The sequence below is a fragment of the Rhea americana genome, unplaced genomic scaffold (assembly GCF_003343005.1).
Source record: "Rhea americana isolate MKP2758 unplaced genomic scaffold, rheAme1 scaffold_23, whole genome shotgun sequence".
In the NCBI taxonomy this organism is placed as follows: domain Eukaryota; kingdom Metazoa; phylum Chordata; class Aves; order Rheiformes; family Rheidae; genus Rhea; species Rhea americana.
Genome location: NW_028186346.1, coordinates 5714346 through 5734968, shown reverse-complemented (window position 1 = coordinate 5734968; position 20623 = coordinate 5714346). Strand labels below are relative to the sequence as shown.

The 20623-nt window shown below is 37.4% G+C and overlaps 1 protein-coding gene across 1 annotated transcript in view; it reads right to left on the bottom strand.

Moving 5' to 3' along the window:
• Positions 1 to 7768: 7768 nt before the first annotated feature.
• TM9SF2 (transmembrane 9 superfamily member 2) overlaps positions 7769 to 20623 on the bottom strand; it is a 29280-nt gene continuing 16425 nt past the window's right edge. The window contains exons 10-18 of the mRNA XM_085306031.1: positions 20426 to 20534; positions 20170 to 20302; positions 19801 to 19920; positions 17567 to 17624; positions 16775 to 16934; positions 15111 to 15262; positions 13970 to 14081; positions 13177 to 13348; positions 7769 to 9158 (exon numbers count right to left, since the gene is read on the bottom strand). Coding sequence (XP_085162157.1) covers positions 9091 to 9158; positions 13177 to 13348; positions 13970 to 14081; positions 15111 to 15262; positions 16775 to 16934; positions 17567 to 17624; positions 19801 to 19920; positions 20170 to 20302; positions 20426 to 20534 — 1084 coding nt within the window. The 3' untranslated portion in view covers positions 7769 to 9090. The remainder of the gene's footprint in view (positions 9159 to 13176; positions 13349 to 13969; positions 14082 to 15110; positions 15263 to 16774; positions 16935 to 17566; positions 17625 to 19800; positions 19921 to 20169; positions 20303 to 20425; positions 20535 to 20623) is intronic.

Below are 20623 nucleotides of genomic sequence, written 5' to 3'. Positions count from 1 at the left end.
GCTTGGTTCTTCTAGGATGAGTTCAAACTCTTCCACATGTAAAAATCATGGCAGTGTTTGTCCACAAGAATAAACCTCGCACCTCCGAAACGCCAAAGGGTAATTGAATAACGCCAGTCTGTGCCCCTTTCCTACGCGCAGCCTACACTGCGGACCCCAAGGAGCACGCCGCGTGCCAAAGCTCTCGGAGCGATAATCGCTAGCCCTAACCTCGGTGGCTGCAGTTTATAACAAAAACTTTGGGGGGCAGCTCTGGGAGTCTGCGACAGTGAAGAACAGCTACTGGGGAGAAAAAGAAAAGTGCTGGCAGGTGAGAACTGCTGGCCAGGCAGGAGTGAAAAGGTGCAGCCGATAGCCAAAAATTGTGAGGAAAGGACTGGGTTACAATTACTGTTCTCTAATTTGTTAGTCCTGTAGCTGCCCAAAGTCACTAACATCTACCCCTGCTGTGGACACTGCCACTGCCAGCAAGATGTGTTTCCTCACATGACTCCACTGAGCAAAACGCAGTTACTGCCCAGAAACTGCATGAAAGCATACAAGGGAGAAATATAAATATGTATTTATTCATACACAAATGTGAAGGGCTGGAATAGAGCTGGACCAAAATGTGATCCTTTCCTTACACTATTGCAGCCTTTCCCAAGGCGTATTACACTTGAGCCAGCCACTTGGTGCTTGCTACTTTGCAGAGAGCTATCGCCTGCCAAGGATGTAGTTTAGGAATCTGTTAACCTCAATTGTTTGGCATTAAAAAGTCCCAGAAATTAAAATAATGTTTCTATACATCCTAGCAGAAACACACCTAATAGATGCATCAAGCTCAGCAGGGTGGTGTTTGCAAATCTTAGCGAGCACCACAATGAATGAAGCTCTCTAAGATGCTGAGGGTGTTGAGAATGGGAAATTAGCTGTCATTGCACCCAAGGAGGGATTGAAAGAGAGAGAAGACCAAAAAGGTCCTGCAAGTCTGAAATATTATCAGATTACAGATTCACAGAAGAGAAAGGCTTGGTGGGGTGGAGGGGTGATCTCAGGCTTTCCATCATCTTCAAGGATCTGTATGTAATTCAAGGAGGCAACAGAGCAGTGCAGAAGCACACGCACCTCTGACTGCATGTGCTAGAAGGTGACCACTGCATACAAGGTGGTCCTGCCCAGGCTGGGTTACGACAGCAGTCTTCCTCTTCTTATACCCTGTCCTATATTTTCAGTCTCATTAACAAACTTGCTTAACATCAGTTTCTGTACCATCACTTCTTAAAAATGCCCAATTCTTTCATATTCCCAACAAATTTACCAAAAAGAACCAATAAAAGCATTCAATAAATTCTTGGCACCAAGGGAATTTTTTCTTTTAAGAGTTAAAACTTTGCATCATCTTACATTTCCAAATTATCACATTTACTTTTCCSTATCATCCCACTCATGAGAAGCTGAACTATTAGTAGTAGCCACCACAGGCATAGACTATTGATATTAAAAAGAGCTAGAAATAAGATTTCAGTTTGACCTACACAAGTCATTTTCCTTTGGAACTTGGCTTCTGCTAATAGAGCACTTTTTTGACTAGTGTAAGCTAAGTACAAATTTATTTGTCACTCTTAATTTTTTCAGTGTTATGGCTTGCCATGAGTTCAATAGATTTCTTTTGTGTACTAGTATCATGACTGAGTAGTGCTTCCATCTTCACTGTATTTGCTAAGGCTGCAAGAGTCAGAGTTGATTAGAAGGTCAAGAAGGAATATTCATCTTTGTTGTGATCTCTTTGTAGCCCTAGCACTCTTAAAATTTTCCATACAGTCTCTATTTTTTACTTCTCTCTCTTTTCTTTGGCAGTGGTTTGATTGAGGACTCAAGGGCTACAATTTTTCATTCCCAGTCCTGCACAGAGATGCGCAATCAGACTGTCTGTACTGGCTTCTGCTGGGTATTTCTGTCTTTGCACATTGTGTATCAGGACTCACAACATACAGAAGCATATTTCTGCAGCAAATTACTTGGAGAACAGATGGTTTGCACAGGTTACTTTACCTGAATCCCTCCTGTTAGTTATGAGTTGGGCAGGAGATGGTTTCCTGTCCAACAAAACAGACTCCAAATTCTTTCCCATTCTAAGTTYKWTWGSAWYTTWWWAARWTSCWAWMRAAAACTCCATAAACCTATTTAAAAAGACAGAATGAGAGACATATTAACCCTAAAATAATCTAGCGGTCAAGAAAATCTCTGGGGATTTAGAGTCATGTTCCTAATCTGCATAAATTTGYCTGCCTGTGGTGCTCTCTTCAGAAATTCTATTCTGGAGCCAAGAACTRTCTTCTGTCAAAAATCCCTGCTTGAAACTCATACACTCCGACTGAAAAGACTATGCCTTACTAAACCAGCATTTTCTCAGCAAAGTAATCAGTTCMTTTGGGCTTCATCCCCTCGTTCTGGATATTGTCGTTCTTGAAGGAAAGAACCTCTTTCCTCCTCTCTGCAGTTTTTGCGTGCAGCAACTACTGTCACCTTGTTTTCTGGGACAAGCAGTTAATGTAAGGCCACCTGCAGCTTCCCTTTGCCTTGCGCTCCGGCTGCCTCAAGGCTACTCTGCTCACATGCTGTACAGCAGGAGAACATATATAATTGTGTAATGTAACTCTACTGCTGTCACTGCACCCAGAAAAAGGGAGACAGAATAAAACACCCATTTCTTCTCAGCTGTCTCGCTAGCCTTGCTGCAACGAGCAGAGACAAGCCATTTCCAGAGGGTGAGGTAAAAGGCAGAGCACAGATAGGRGTCTTTGGGAGACCCTGGGGGAAAAACTAGGAAGCAGGCCTGGCCGTCTGTCTGTTGCTGTTGGTAGCTCCCAAGAGAGGCTGGAGCATCACRACTCTGATGCTGCTTGTGTCCCTAGGACAGGGAGGGAGAGAACAGGCGTCCCCACTGACCTCCTCAACAATATCCCAAAGCTGCTCAACCCTAGCGCGTGTAGTAGGCAGAGGCAGCGCACAGCTTGCCCCCCCCTTCACACCCTACAGTGAAGGASGAACTTGCTTCTCCCTCTGCTTTTTCACCAAAGTGAAGGATGAGTGGTGGCTGAACCATGTAAGTGCGTGGGACTACCCCACCGGCAGATCACCACATTCACCTTTTATCAYAATAGTCATAGCTGAGTTTGTTCCATGATTTTAAGCACCTCAGCTGAATAGGCAACTCTYGGTAAACCGAAATAAATATTTCAAAATAGTCATTGGAAAGATGGGAAAAAATGTTTTCTCTAACTTTATATAGACTTTCCCCACAAATATAGAACAAAATTAAAAATAAATCTATCTTCTTGACTTGCCATGATCAAAGAAAAGGGAAAAAAAAAACACAGCCCAAAGTCTTGTGTCAGCTGTAGTAAAACTTCAGTCATGCTGAACTGTTCAGAAATCAGGACATGACACTACTGCAAGTATGCAACTGGGAAATAGTGTATGCAGCATTCAACCAGCCTCACAGCCCAGGCTGGCAAGACTTTCAGGACATGGTGCAAGGCTACCTCTAAAGCATCCCTTTTACTGTGAACTTAGAAAACCTGCTTGAAGTTACCAGTGTAGCTATCTTAGTTAATAGCACAAYTAATCCTTACAAAGCAAGACTGCATATCTGAAATATGCTTAACTTTAAAGGACCCTTGTCTAGTTGAATGCCCATACTAGACAAAGGAGCCAAACAGATTTCTAACAACTTCACAGCTAAAATATCTGTACAATCATCAGTATTATCCTGTACCCTGATTTTTGGCTACCTACCTCCAGGAACTTGAAGTTACCATACATAATAAAAGACATAATGTCAAGGACAAAAAAAGGAAAAAAAAAAAAAAGAAAAAAAAAAGAAATCCTCCTTTTATTAGTAGAGTACTTTGGTAAGACTCTTCCTATCATACCCTTAACTCTGCTCCTGCAGTTTGAAAGTTCATACTTGCTCTGGCCAGCAGGTGATGCTAAAATACCTCTGAGGGAAGGAAGAGTTTAAATTGCACTTCATTGAAAGTGCTGGTATCCTGGGAAGCTGCAAGACTATATTGTCATCCAAACACAAGTTTCATTTGTAATCTTCTGGCATATTTGATTTACAAGCAGTTAAACTACCCTCCTCTCATCATCAATGAGGTCCAGATGTTTCAAATGAAAGGAAAGAAAACCTATGGTGACGGCCATACAATAATCAACCGATAAATTACATTTCACAGTAGTCCCTGCAGGTTTATGCTTTARTCTGAAGTGTCATAGAGTTGTGTATGCACAGCACACAAAATAAGAGATAACAGAAGCAACACTTCAGGAGTCAGCTTTATGCAGATATATAACTGGGTTACTATTAGCTGTCTAGTAGAAAGAGAAACAGCAGGACACTGAGAATAAAAGTGAAATCAGAGATGAATTGTAGGAAACAGTCTATTTAGGTGAAGACCAAAACATCTCTGCACAAATAATCTTCCTTACTGTAAGAAAGGACTTAGTTGTAAAGTGCTCCAAAAGCAAGGGTCAGRAGTATCATCGAAAATGAAAGCTGCTTTCAGAGGAATAGTAATTGAAAGGAGRAAAGGGATGTAAAAGCCGAGATGAAATTGCTCTTTGCACAACGTAACACATTCTCTAAGTGATGTGTGGTAATTAGTGCAAGGGAGCAAGCAGGGATTTGAGAGAACTAACTTGGATGAACATACCATTTTGGGAGCAAGAACTTAATGAAAATTTATGAAGAAGAGGTACAGCTGCTCCCAGGAATGAAGCTATCAGCCAAAATAGTAAAACGCAGGAAGAGGACAGCATTTAGCTTCATAGCATAAAGTCAGGTCAYGTGCATCCTGCACCAGTTCAGTTTATCAAAGTTCTACCTCATAAAATTCAACATTTGGGGTAGCTGGAGTAGGGAAATTAAATCCAAATTGGAAGTAACTTTAAATTATATCCTCCTYCCCCCACCCCCCMAAAAAAAAGAGAGAGAGAAATGAGATGTTCAGAACAATAGTTAGCAACCACTGAAAACAAAACTTTCACCAGCTATTAAGGATTTATTGTACTTTCCATTGTATGGTCACATGCAAATTATTCCTCACCCGTAAAACACTCAAGAGCTCTATCAGCTGAATAACTATAATTCACTGAGCAACCTSTGGTTATTTGTCACACACTGCTAACATAGCCAGAATTGGTAACACGTCCCGTTGGCTACTGCAATCCTTCTCCAGCAATCCCACAAAGCTTMGTAGAATTACTTGGCTACAACCTCAGACTCTACTGGCCAGTCAAAGCCTCACAAAAGCCTCATAATTCCAGGAAAAAAAAGGGGGGTGGGGGGGGTGGGGGGAAATCTTTCCACCTTCACTACTCTCCAGCCCTGCTTGAAGCACCAGTGTTGCCTGGCCCATTTTTCTTAACTCAAGACTTGGTAATTTTGCCTTCACTACTATTAGTAAAACAGTGTTTCTCATCTTTCAATATTTGATATGTATCATGTCAGCTCAGACTGAAAAAGGGACTTTTGTTTCCTGTTGATTCAAACAGCTTACTGAGATTAGTGTAATTGTGAGAGCCTCACGGTTCACAGGCGCCTGCCTGAATTCCATCCTATTCTACCTTCTCTTCCTCACKTCTCTTCAAGTCTTCAAGACTTTTTTTCAGGAAAAGAAAAAAGAAAAAAAAAAGTGCAGCCACCACCCACATCAGGGCTAAAGTACTCACTCAAAGAATTTTTCAATCARTCACAGAGAAGACATAGCTACCTCCCTTCTAGCTCACTATCCAACAACCAGACAGCCCACCTACCTCTTCCTAAGACCCCACACAGGACAGGCTTTCTCCTCCAACCACAAATACTGATGGCTTTAATTAGTGTTGTCCATCCTGGAGCTCTGCGTGACACCACTGTTCAAAACATCTTGAGCCCCAGAATGACAGTAAGGGGTGTTCCAGAAACACGTGAACATACCTACAACGTCCACAGCGTGGTCCAATGCCTTTGCTTTGTGCCCACTGCTACATCTACGTCGTACCTGTAACCACACRCACGTATTCTGAGTAGCTGGGTTTTCAAATACAAAAGCATTGCGCTGTTTGCAAGTGCTAGGCAGGGTAGTCAGTAATTTGYGTTCACAGGAAAGGCAGAGGGAAGAAACCTAAGGGAATCTGCTTTCAAGCGACCCTGAGCAAAACAGCAAGATTTTAGAGACAGCACGTAAACCATCAGGATACTGTCCGTGACTGTCTCACAGTCACCCAACGTCTGTGATAAGGACTCCAGTAAAGTGGCAGAGCGCACATGCAAACTGTTCGTAGCCTTGGACCTGTACTGCGGCGAAAACCTGAGGACCATTGTGTGTATTCACACACAGCTGAGCATTTCAATTAGAAGTGAAGCTCTTAGACAAAAGATGGACAAGGTAGCATCATCTTTTTGCATCTTCTTTAGATTTTAGGATGGACACTTACATATTTACATCAAAGTTGTGAGTTTTTTTTTTTTTTTTTTTTTTTTTGGAGGCCTTGGGGGAACAACTCCCATAACATGGTTTCAAAAGCAGATCTGGACTGAAGATTTGACAAAGAACATCAGTTTCATTTACCCCTAAAGAAACAGTCTGTAAAATGATTTGCCAGCCACCAAAAAAAGGATACTGCTGAAATATTTTTGTCCACATTTGCTCTGCCTTCATGCAGCTCAACAGTTGGTTCCTACCTCTTAAACCTTCTACTGGATTACATCTTCTCAGAAATCTGTGCAGTGAGGACATTTTACGAAAATGCCCAATAGCATAGAAAAATTTCAGAAGAAGCCAGTATTTTTAAAGTTTAAACAAAAACTCCAGCCCTCCCAAGAGATCTGAAGTTCAGATGTGTTAACAGTAGAATATTTGATCCTCTAACACACAACAGAAGTTGAAAATCATCGAAGGTGTAAGTGTTATCCCAAGTAACACCAAAGCCTGACCATTTCAAATTCATACAGTAACTCAATACAGTTACAGTATTACAAGCAAGGCTGCTTGGAAAAATGCRTATGCAGGAGGTTTAGATTCCAGAAGATGATCATACTGTTTACAGAGCACATTTAAAGGTGAAAATAACATATTTAAGCAGTCATAACTTGTGAACTAGTCTGTAAGAAAAAAGGGAAATACACTGATCAGCTTCAAATCCATACACATACTCTAATGATGATGCTACTTATATTAAACAGCTTCTTAAACAGCAATTGTAAATATCTCAAAAGAATCTGTTTTCAGATCACTACACTGAAATTAAGTAGCTATTACATTTGTATTTCAATTATGCACATAACCATTTCACATTTCTCAAACTACACCTTCACATTTGAATGAGTAACTGTTGATGATTTTGAGCTGTGGATGTACTTATGGCAGGTGCTCACAAGAACAGGGATATTGAGAATGTTGAATTTTATACTGTTCAAAATTTAAGTCAGGAGTTCACAACACAGCTCTTACACTATTAGCAAAGAACAATCGTCTAACCACACTCGCCCCTTTCCTGTTTTGAACGTAAAACATGGAAGACGTATTTGAAATCAGCATTTCCTAGCGAGTGCGCRTGGGGAGGGGCATGAGAACAGTCTCACTCGCAACCTCCGAGCACGACTGTGGTTGGAAGAGGTGGAGCGTGCGAGAGGGGTGGTTCACCTCGCAGGGGCTGTGCGGCGCAGCACTTTGGGAAATGCCACCTGGGGTTTTCTTACATACCGACTTCTAAGCAGGGTTAAGAATGACAAGTTACCTTAACCAAAGATATTTTTATTGGATTCAATATTCAAGCATCATTAGGTTAAGGTCTTTTAGAAAAGTAAACCAATAAAGAGAAAAATAAAAAAGGCCTTATGAATAACAACCGGTACATGCAGTTTAATTTTAAATAAAATTATTCTGGGCTTGTGAAAACATGCCAAAAGTCAAATAGAAACTAAATTACTAAACAAGATATGAACAAATCACTCCATTTTCAAAAGAAGTGAATATAGATTTTACTCTAGTCATCTGAAATTGACGTTAGTCTCTTAATATAAGGCAAAAATAGTAATCTCTTATTTTTGTTTTTCTAACCTGTTATCCACAATCAGCAATAATTGCCATTTTTATATGCATCATGAAGATCTTCTAAAAGCACAATCAGCAGTGAATGCTGACTCACGCACTAAGATCCTCTCAACATATTAACAATTCCACATTGGTATCTCAGAAAGTAAGTATCTGGGCAAAGTGCTGCAGAATGTTTTTGTGAAGGGTGTTACGATTTCATTCTCATGCGCCACAAACACATTTTAGTGTTATAGTCATGTAGCACAAATAACTGTATTTCTTGCAGATTTAAAGGTGTGTCAATATACATTAAACTACAGAAAATGCYATAAAATACTTTACGCAGTCTTTAAACATCCCTCATCATTATAATTTACAGATTTTTATGAACTTCTAATATGTAATGACCCACCAAGACATTTTTACAATATTTATTAGATTATGAATTTATAAATTCAAGGACTCAGAGGCACATAGTTTAAAAGGCCAAGAACACTGAAACTAAAGAAGTCACAGAAATCAGAATATTGGTGGACATAATACCAGTAAAAAATAAAAATCACATCCAATCTAAAAGCAACACTTCTTAAAGAGTCATCCTTCAAAGTTAGCATAATAAAAAGTCTCATTTCCCTCAAAGAAAAATAATTCATCCCATCTACCAAGCTAGAAAATCCTATTTACAGTTGTACTTTAATCAGAAGTATCATTAAGTTTTGTAATACAGCCACTTCTATTCTGTCATTTGAATGTAATGTTTCTTTTAAAGTATAGTTGTATTTACAGATGCATAAATATCCTAACTCTGATCTTCATTAAGATCTGAATGAAAACAGGTTGTTAAGTCACAATACAAACATGTTAGTGGAAAAAGTGTTTGGGGCAGCTGCATATTCAGTATCATTCTCAAAGAACAGGAAGCCAATACTTCTGATAAAGCTCAAGTTCATCAACTAGACCAGGTCTTTAAGTTATGTTAATGAAGATTAAACCTCTTCTCTGTTAATTCTTTATGTTGGTTTCTTCAGTCAACTTTTACCACGCTGTATATTTTCGTTACAAACCAAAAGCATGCAAAGAATCCAATTGTCCCTTAAAAAAAAAAAAAAAAAGTTATGTTGGGACAGTGTACATAGGTGACATCCTCAATTTCTATTTATAGTTTGTAAATTAGGACACATGCACACACAACCTCCTTCCTTTGGTTCTCAATACATTCAACAGATCAGATAATAGAAATTTACAGACAGAACACAGTCTTTGTAGACTTCAACAACTATGTAAAGTATCTCATTATTTTCACAGTCATTGAGCTTATCCTGTGGAAGACACCGTTGTTTCTCTTCCTCTTTTTTTTTCTTTGTTGCTTTCATTATTCCCCAGTCCAGCTCTTTCATACAGCTCCACTTCACCCCTCTTCACTGACTAGTTACAGACACTAACTGACCTGCTTAACTGGTCGGAATAGCATTGTACACTTAATAATCCAACTAGGTTAACAGCATTGAAAGGGTTTCATATTTCTTAGTTTGTGTGTCAAGGTCTTGGGTACTACACAATACTGCACTTATTCCTGCTTAAATTAAATTAATACAATATTCAGAACATGGTGAAGTCATGATGGAGTTTGTTATCTCCTGCTGAACACATTTGTGTTACATACCTCAAAATAAGCACTTCTAAATACTTACGAGTCAAAAAGTATAAGCAAACTTGAACTGAAATTAAAGGGTGAAGCTTGTTTCCCTGATTCATTACAAGCCTTTTAACTAAAACAGTTAGCTGCATCCTTTTTCTTAGTGAAGATCCAACAGACGCAAGTTTTTAAACAGAATACTCTTTCAAATGCAGAGTAATTAATACAGTTGGGTTTTGTCATTCTAACTGTATTCTCTCACAATGCAGCCTCAGTCAGAAAGATAATGGACTTGAAAGCAGTTCAGACACTTGTTAGGGGAACCTTTACTTCCCACAAAAACTAGRAGCGAAAGAAAGCCTTGAAAATGATCTGATTTTGCTTGAGCACCTCTAGTAAATCACAGCCTTAGCTTATGCAAGAGATGCTCTTAAAACAAAACAGCCCCCTCCACACCTTTTAATTTACTATTTGAGAAGAACCACAATGAAAAGTTGCATGCCAATTCATTCACTATAAAAGGCTGCAAGGAACCATGAATGATATCACAGTAATTTTTTTTTCACGCTTGCTAAACTACTGATGTTTAACTGACTCATTTACTATGATACATAGTTTTGGTCCCAGCTGTGAATCAAAGATTTGTCATGTAGCTCCCGGTATTTTGCCTGCTGAGTGTGATCAATGACCTGGAATGCAGTATGGAAGCAAGTGCCTGAAGCATGTGTTACACTGACATAGCAGCAGGGCACCATCAAAATCCTTCCTGATACTGACAATTTTTAACAGATGAGTAAGCAGCAGTAGAATAGTTTTGATACAACAATTATGATTTTCTCTTTTTAGCTTCTTTATCATTTTGACAGAGGAAGTCAGTTGCCTTTAGGAACAGTTTTTGCTAAATTGCTAGTGTGCTATTTCACTTAAGGACCGAGAACTGCCTACTACTTTCTGCAAAGCCTCATCTCAAAAGCACTTCAACAAATCTCAGAGAGAAACCAATGTACTGGCCTGTGAATTTAGCATTCCAAGCCAAATGGACAAAATTATTCAAGTCTAAAGAAACATGAATATTCCTCAAATTAAAGAACTATTTGCACTTAAACAGAAGGGAATCCTACGATGTCTCATAAAGCATATGTCATCTCAAAAGTTTTGATCTTAAGGTTGACTTCGTATGTATCCTCACCTGATTTCAACACTGAAACTGAATTTTTACAAGAACCAAAGCATAAGACTGTAGAAGGTTAGTTTGAGTTGCACAGCATAACTTGTCTGTCCATTGCTCCAATTACACACAAATGACTACCACAGAAAGCATCTGAGAAGTCTTGAGATAAATCACCTGCCCCTTGCATCCTTTTGAACCCACCCTGAAAAGAACTCCTCAGATTTGATGGCAGACACTGCACAACTAATTCCTGATGGCCAGCTGGAAGTGAACATGAGAGCAAAGGAAAAGAGGATGCACTGGACACATCTTAATGCCCTCAGACGATGTCACATGACATAACTGACTTGAAAGATTAAAGGCAAACGAAAGATGGAAAATGAATGGTGCCTTAGGTGCAGAAAGGCACCTAAGCCAAGCCTCAGCACGGAAGGTTTACTGCATAGTCCCCCTCATCTTACAAGTGCACAGTCCAGAATTACTGCCTATGTCCAAAGAAGAACAGACTATGAATAAAGTACATGGGGTAAACACTTCTGGTTTTGGTCAAAATGATCTACTACTAATGGCAGAGATGCCCAATATTTATTAGAAAAACTAGTTAAACTAAATTAACTGATCTTACTCATAGGCCTGATATTTTTTCACACCACGTTACAAATTTGCACCACATTTAAAAYTGATCTGCATCCTGCAGTACACTTCCTTACTTGCCCAAACAACCATGCATTCTTGAATTCTTTAGTACAATGAGATTATTAGTACCCCAATAAGAAATCAAGGTTTAAAAACAAAACCAAAAAAAAACAAGGCAGTGAGAAATAAAAGAGAGGGAATGAGAAAGGAAGGCAGAATCTCAGACCTACATGTTTAGAACAGCTTGTTTATCAGTATATAAAATATAAATAACAGTAAAGAAGTGCTGTAACTGTGAGCTGTAACTCACAAAACATTTGCAAACAATGCAAAAGACATTAGATTAAATTTTTAAAAGAAAAGTAACCACTTTTAGAACATATTTTGATCACTTTTTAAAGGGATTACGTAACCTCCTCCAGTCCAGTTCCCCCTTAAAAAAAAAAAAAAAAAAAAAAAAAAAAAAAAAAAAAAAGCAGTGACCAAAATTCGTTTGAGTTCCTTGTTCCTGGATCATCATCACCTGCAATCTGTTGTGACATATAAACTGCTTCAGTATGTCCTAGGTTGAAGTGGCAAGGCCTTTGAAATTAATATTCTGTTACTCTTTTCTGATTCTCCTTTATATTACGCAGAACTGAAAACACTATTTATAGTGAGTCCTGTACTAAAATCTCTGATGGCAAGCCATACGAGTTCTGGGACGGCTCAAAATGCAGCCTTTATAGGTATATTTATAATCCATACTAGAGTCTCAGGAAATATTAAGGCTCATCATAAAGGTGAAGTTTTAAATCATTTAAAGCAACTCTCAGTTCAAAATAGTTTTAAAAAGACTGCTCTGTATGCTGAAGTCCACAAAGACTGATTATATATTTTGCTGGAATGCAATACAATATTTTCAAGGTTTTTGAGGAGTTGCTAGTTAGTACCAAACAAGGGGGCATTTTTATCACATGTCTGACTGAAGATTCCTTTTTAGTATTAAGGATGACAAAGGGAAGATTTTGTCACCTCATCTCACTTATTGAAGAAGAAATTGAAGTGCAGCACATAATATGGGTGCTTTTTCAGGATCTGACAATGAAGATARTCATTTTCTGATATAGCCGTATCAGAACTCTGCTTAAGTATTTCTGTTCCCCTTCTCCTGTCACTTCCTCAGTGCAACTGGGAAAGAAGGTAAAAAGTTCCAGAAGAGAGAACACAGAAMAGTCTTCACTGTCTACTTTTACTCATCTTTTATCTCTTCCTCTATCCCACAAAAGTTGCCATTTCTTTTTTAACTGCCACTGTAACTTTAGACCTGATGATGTTTCTGAAGGGTTTTTCAGTCAAAGACAACTAACTTAAAAATGGAGTTTGTCATATGGTTAATATAGGAATGAAATCTGGCAAACTATTTATCTTATTCAAAGATGTCATGTTTGAAAATATAATTGTAGGCAACTCCTCAGACAGGCAGTCCAATTCTGTTTCCTCCCCATTTCATCTCTGTATTTAGATTTTGTCATCAGAGAGTTGAAAAATGCAACAGAACTAGCTCAGCAGAAATCAAAGACTATGTACCAATTTGTGATGCTTCATCAAGATAACTTTTTCCACGGGTTCTCCTGAGCAAAGCTAAAATTTAGACTCAACATTTAGCCAAGGTTCAATGTACTTACCTGTGAAAAGGAAGAAAATCAAAACCATAATCATGGTATAACCGAAGTACAAAATGGTACTAGCTGTTCCTGTGATTTGCAGTTTAGAAAAAAAATAATGTATTGCATATATTAAGAAATAAACTGCAGTGAAACCACTAGTGAGAAATGAACGCCACTGCCAGTGATAGTCCTAGAAGCAGGTTGGGAAAAAAAGAAAGAAAGAAATGTGTGAGTAATATTTCATATACCTCTAACACACTGACCATCTTACCAAATACAGAACTACAAGCAAACTTCGTTATCACTTTATCCAAAAGTCAGTTTTCCTAACGTCTGTCTACATACAAAAGCTAATCATCACTGCTTTAACTAGACCATTCACTATTAGAGATATGAAAGCTAAAGATCAGTATCAAATAGGCAAAAATCTGAAAACCCAAATAATTAACATAAGCCAGGCCTACTACTGCTAGCTACAGACTTTTTTGCAGGTTGAACACATGCAAAAATGCACATTCATTAATCAAAATTAATGAATTAGTTTAACACCTTCAGAAGACAGGGATTTAGACACTGAAGATGAGCTATCTGACTTAAAGGTAATCAGTGCAAGGTTTTAATATTTATTTTAAAAGTTTTGTCAGAAGTAACCTGAATTTGCTTTATTTTTAAAATACACACTTCCAAGACATTTAGTAAATATATTTATGTTAAATCTTGTAATACTTATTTCCAACTACAAAGGCCTAAAAATTATGTGGAAATCTCTTTAAAACAGTATTAAACATGAACACTGAGGAATATTTCTTACCTCTGCACATAGATGGAAGTAGCAGAGCAGTATTGTGGCTTCAGAACATGTAATAACCAAAATAATGAACACCAGAAACAGGAAGCCAAACATGTAATACATCTGGTGAGACCTGTAAACGGGTTTCCAAAAAAACACTACTTAAAATGGACAATATTCTAATATTGTTTCTTCATATGCAGTAATATCACTGTCTTACTGATATTTCCTTTCCTACTGAGGTACTATCACTGGTGTAGTCATATAGTTGGCTAATTTGCTTTCTATGAAGAATATGACCCTCAGCAGCTATAGCCTGAAAACGGTGAGAAAGCAAGTCCAAAGTATGCCCCAGGTATTTGGGGTTTTAGGAATGAACTAGCTGGATATAAAGAGTGAAGTTAGGGTTCCAGGGAAGTCAGTATCACCTTTTCCACTGACTTCAGCAGAACTTGGACTTCACCTCACATTTCAATCAAAGGGGCAGAGTTGCAAAATGATAAAACATGTCAAATGCTGTAGAAGTGTACGCTGAATACAGGCACCTATTCAAGGTTCAGAAACAGTTTAAAGAGATCCAATAACTACATTGTGCCAGAAGGCAGGCAAATTCCACACAGTAGATTAGTTTGTCAGTATTCTATGAGCTCACATCAGAATTCACTCGCACTGAACTAGTCTTCAGTGGGTTACTCTTCATGTTTAAAAGAACTAYCCCCTGGTGCCTTTCTAAAGATTTAGGAAAAGCTTTTGGTGTTTTATTTTCCTCCATGTAGCAATAAGACTTCTCTAGGCCAACAAAAGCCAGTCAATTTTAATATACTTACTATTCTCAAGTTATATGCCATATGTCAGCTTCAGAGCCACTTCTGCATGAAGTCAGAGAAGTAGTGTGAGAAACCTAACTATTTGAATATTGTAAGTCAGCTGTAGATTGCTATGCATATCACAGCCACTTCTCTGCACACCTGGACAAGCAACACAGGCACCGAATACCTTCTAACCCACAAAATAATAAGATGATGCATTCAGATTTTTACCTGTATTCTGGTAACTCTGCAGTCCCCAAAAAGTCAATCAAAACATCCTGAACACAGACTTTCAAATAGAAATTACAACTTTATATGTTAGAGAAAGTTCAAATAGATTGTACTAAACTTACCAAATACTATTAAGTATAAAGAACAACTGTATGAAGATACACCCAAAAGGCAGAATCCCTCCCATGATAATACCAGGTAATGGCTTTGTATAGAATGATTGTTCAGGGATCTGACGAGGAATTTGATTTGTGCGAACAGGGTGTTCAATAGCCTTTAAATGAGAATAAGAGATTGTTACATAAATAACAAGTCAAAGTACATCATCACCTTTTTGCCTTCTTTTGGAACAAAAGTCTACTTCTGGCAAGTCTATTACTATTTGTTTTGCACATACATTCATCTAACACTGTATGTCTACCAACAACCAGTATTGCCACCAACATCTGCAGAACAATCCACTTAAAAGAGACTTCTTGCAGAAAACAGAGTAAAAAATATTTTGAACTTCCTTCTTCACAATTAATGATCAGTGATCTGTTACAGAGCCTGAGCTCTCTTTCTACTTTTCAGCTTGGGGATGGTGGTGATGCAGACTGATTTCTCCTTCTAAAAACCGCCCTTGTATGTTACTCTTGAGGACATATTTCAAGAATCACATTAGGGTAAACTTAAAAAGTGAGAGGATTAAATCTGGCATTAATTTAAGCTGCATGTATAGACCAGCATGGTGGGAACTAAAAATTAAGGCAGATAAATCAGCACTTTCTCATGTTTCTCCTTTCTTAAAGACTGTATCAAGAGCACCAACACGTTTGGCCAGGTGCTTCTTTTCTTGTTTCAATTTTAACATATTTATGACATATTTATATTGCCTTGTAGCTTATCAAATCCTCATTTTAAGAAGTAACTGTTATTGCACAAGGCAGAGTTTTTTGCTGGAATTTCAACCGGACTATTGGAAAAACAAAGTTCTGAATTACAGTTAAGAAAAATAAGACAACTACAATTGATCTAAAAGTACTCTTCGGATACTTCAGTTTTCTCAGAAGGCATTTCTTGAGAGTTAGAGAGCTGGAACTCTGGCTTCCTATATATGAAATAAACTCAAAATCTATTAATTCTGATATTTTTAGTTTGTGAGGCACAGTAAAGCACTTTTTAAGCAAAAAGGAAGCATCAATTTCACTATTTAAGAAGGCTTTGGTCACTCATGTCATTAAGAGTCCATGTATCAGCACGTAGTATCAGTCAGTTTAGGAGGACGTCCCATCTAATTTAGTCAGCGGCTGCCAAACAGTGATACCATTTTTTTGAACACACAAATTAAGAGAAGTCTAGCGATCAGAAAATATCCTTCCTATGACTCAGTGTGGATGTAGGCAAGAAACAAACAAACAAACAAAAAAAAAAAAAGAGGGGGGGAACCCCAGAAATCTGTTAGTTAATTTCCTTATTTTTGTCTAGGTCTAGTAATGAAAGAGATGCTAATTAAAATAAAGAATGCCCAGATCATCACTTTATCTTGAGTGGCCATTCAGTTAAATACAGTAACTAATCATCTTTGAGATATATCACCACAGCTAAAGACTAACTGAAATCTGAAAACTTGGAATTGCAAGATCAAGTGTCTAATACAATTCTAAAGTAACTGAACAGGACTGCAGCTGACTCAGGCATTACTTCAATCATAGTCTATAAAGCATGCATACATATATGTAAAATATATACTATATACACTCACACACACTCTTACAAAACAATCTCTCTTAAGAAAGACACTTACATTTTTCTTAAAACCAAAATAGGCACCAATAAAGGTCAGTGGTACAGATATGCAAAACCAGAGCGCCAAAATAGCAACCAGAGTACCAAATGGAATAGCAGCTGAAGAGCCTTCTCCCCAGAGAATGAGGTTCATGATAAAGAAATCTGCAAATACAATTCTGAAAAATACATAACATACTTAAAGCACAGAAATACTCAAAATTTAATAATGTTAGCAATAGCACTGTGTTAAGATTTTACTGTAAAATCCGTTAAAACCAAGTGACATATACAAAATATCAAAATGAAGAGGTCAAGCTAGTCCTTCTTTTTTAATCTGGTTGGACTGAACTCCAGCAGGAGCTGACGTTCCAACTAAGCAGTTTCAAATATATGCTTGTCTTAACTACACTTCAGGGTAAGACTGCTTGCTGTGATTAAGTAGGAAAATTTAGCACAATGGTTATACAGTATATGACACCACATAAGATCAACTACAGTGTGGTCAGAGAAACAAGAGGAACCAATGAAAAGGTGTGCCTGTCTAAAACTTCCTATCATGTTGCTCTTTCTTAATCAACCTTTTCATGCATCAAGAATAAACAAAAAGCTTACAGGAAAAAAAAAAAAGACATCTAAGGATGATGCGCCATTAACATTTATCTTTGTCAACTGCACCTTGGTGTTCTCATAGCTTCTGGAACAAAGGGATGATGTAATAAGATTTACTTGTATAGCTGAAGCTTAAAATTAGCTATGCTTGTCAGAAAAGCAATTTAATTCTTTTAATTACGGCTATATTCTGACTTACCCAGGACAAAGGAATGATGTCAGCAGGACATTTGTTTTCCATTTCTCACCTCCAAATGCTATATTAAAATATTTGACAGTCATCAAAACATGCATTAAGCTCAAAACTATTAATTTTCCAGTCCATTTAGCTGTTATACTTAGCTTGCAACAACTCAAATGATTTGCTATCATGCCCAAGTTCAAAACAGTATGCTACATCTTTAGTTAGGAAAATGAATTTCCCTCATAGTATTGCTTAATCATAGAGCTTCAAAGCAAAGAAAACTTCAAATTAAGGTCAGGAAAGGTATCTGAATAAATAAGTTGGGTCTCTGACGACTTTATCTTTCTATGTTAARAGACAGAAATAGACTTGCAGTGTTCGCTTAAGCCTTTATAAACAGCATAAACCTTGAGTCCTTAAGGATTTTAAGCTTTCCAACATCTGACTGCAGGTTTGAGTAGAAAAATATAAATATGGGAAAAGCAAGCTTAAAAGTATCTTCAAATATTTATTGTGTAAGAATCTTACAAGAAAGTCAGGACTAACATGCTTACAGGGAACAGTAATGTTCTGTTGGTCTTAAAAGCATTAAGGGTGGTGCTATCACAAGACCAAGTATAGCTTTATTAAAAACAATCTTTATGAATTTGTTCTACACTGATAAGAATTCTAGTCAGCACACTTTCAAAATTAAAATATCCTGCTGGAATTCAGATGAAATTGTCAGCTTCACTGAGCAGTGTCATAATGATATGCTTTTTTATTTCAAGAGTCAGAAGTGATTATGATTAGAGTGATTTTAATTGGGTTTTTATCCCTTCATAAAATCTTCGTTGAACTCTGCACTGGTTATTAAGATTAACCATTTATTTTTAATCAGGCTTCAGTTTAAATGTCATGTTAACAAAAAAAATATAAAAGCTAAATATGTGTTTCACTTGTATTTTGTTTCGTATATCTTACAGTATTTTTTTCTGTATAACGTAAGAAGAAACATTCACATTTACATTCTCTATACCATCTATGACTGCCAATTGTCATGGATGACAGGCATATCTTTGGAGCACTGTCTGTTTCACTAAATAGAATATCCAAATATCAACTAAATTCTCAATACAATATGAAACACTATTACTAGCCACCTCTTCACCAAAGATACAGAATCAGTTTACCATGAACATACTTCAAAATATTTTCAAAATACAAAACATCCAGCATCACGTAAAGAGTACTTCCGTTTTCAGCTATGCTTTCAGTCCTGAAGTGTCATTCCACTGAAGTCTGATTGGTTTGAAGAACAGGACAAGGGAATAGTTTACTACCTCATCACCACCACTGTAGAAAAATTCCCTGYAAATACTAACCCTCTTTCCCCAGTGGTTTTCCCTAAATAAAAGTTGCATAATGGTTAGGAGAAATTGAAGGATCTCAACGTCTACAGCCATGTTACAGTTCAGAAATAAATTCCTTTCATAGCTCAGTCAAAAGTAATTCAGTCCAAAAGATCTAGCTCAAAGTCATAAACAGTCTTGTAGCTTAAATATGTAAAACAAGCTGTTAGTGGAATGGCATGCTTCACTTAAACCAAAGAGTTGAGAAACAAACCATTTAAGGTTGGTAGGCCTTGAAATGAAAGCTAACTGGGATCAACTGAAGAAAATGTTATCAACTAATGTAAGGGGCTCAAATACCACCGGGTGGATTTCCACACTAGAGAACTCCTAGTAACCTTCATTGTTTTCTTCAGTCTGACCAGCACCAGTCTCCCAAACAGCTAGGAACAAGCTAATACAGACAGGTGACCAAAAATCTCAGGCAAGGAAGTACAGAGGTTCATGATTTAGGGAAAAAAAAGAGGGGGGGTGAAAAAGTAACATCTGTGGCTCAAACTGAAAGTAAGTTAAGGATTTACCCCTCCCCCCAACTGTGGGATAACAGAAGTACAAAACTGTCAGAAGTAATGAGCTTAGTATTAATAAAATGGAATTTGTTTCCTCCTCCCATAAATGCATAGCTGTGAGAGCAATTCAGGGTCTTTAGGTGTGATCACATCAAAAACAATTTAACTTTGTCATTTAACTATGACATAAGAATTTAACCGTTTTGTATTTGTTTTCTGTTGTTAAGTACATTTCTCCATGTTACCCTGAGGGAAACTATAAACAGTAGCACAAAATAAAAATTAGTTCTGTGATGATAATTTAGTCTAATGAACTTAAGCTCTGTCATTTTAAATAACTTTTACTTACATTTGTAGAATCTGGCAGCAACATAACCTGCTGGAGTTCCAAGCAGTACCCACAAGACTACAGCACAGGTCATCAGAGCTCCCCGGTTAGCAGGTGACAAAAATCCGAGGCAAGCAAAAACTATGAAGCAGATATACACAATTTTAGAACTTAATTATACATTTGATTTAAAGTCAATATATCAATTATTTTCTTAAGATCTACGTATATTAAGCTGTATATCTACTGTTTCAGCTCAGCTGTTCTAATCTTAGTCTTTYAAAAAAATATTCTAGTTAAAAAAGAAATTACCATTTTTATTAGTGCTACACAACAAGTAATAAGAGACTCTTTGTACTCAACTATCTCTTGCCCAACCGTATTACTTACATAGGGTAACAAAAGTCATTATTAAGATCTGTGTGCCAGAGCCTAGAAAAACAGACAGTAGCATTCCTTTTCTTGGGGGCCTGAAAATATCACCATGAACCAGTTTCCAGCCAAATTCTTCCTGAGCATCTTCCTGTAAAGCAAATACAGTATTTTAATATAATGGATCACCTTTTAAATAGCCTGCTACAGAGAAATATTTAGCTGAAAACAAATGAACTCCAAATATATTTTAGGAGGTACATTCCAGACTTACAGTGGAATCCATCTGATTGTATCTTGCAATGTCTTTATGCAGTGTCCTCAACATAATCATAGCTACCATTCCAGACAGAAAAAGAACAATCACTAGGGAATTCATGATACTATTTTAAGGGAAAAAAAAAATCACCATTAAAATTCCAATGTGAAAATTCTTCAGGACAGAACACTTGAATACAAGCATTTTTATTCT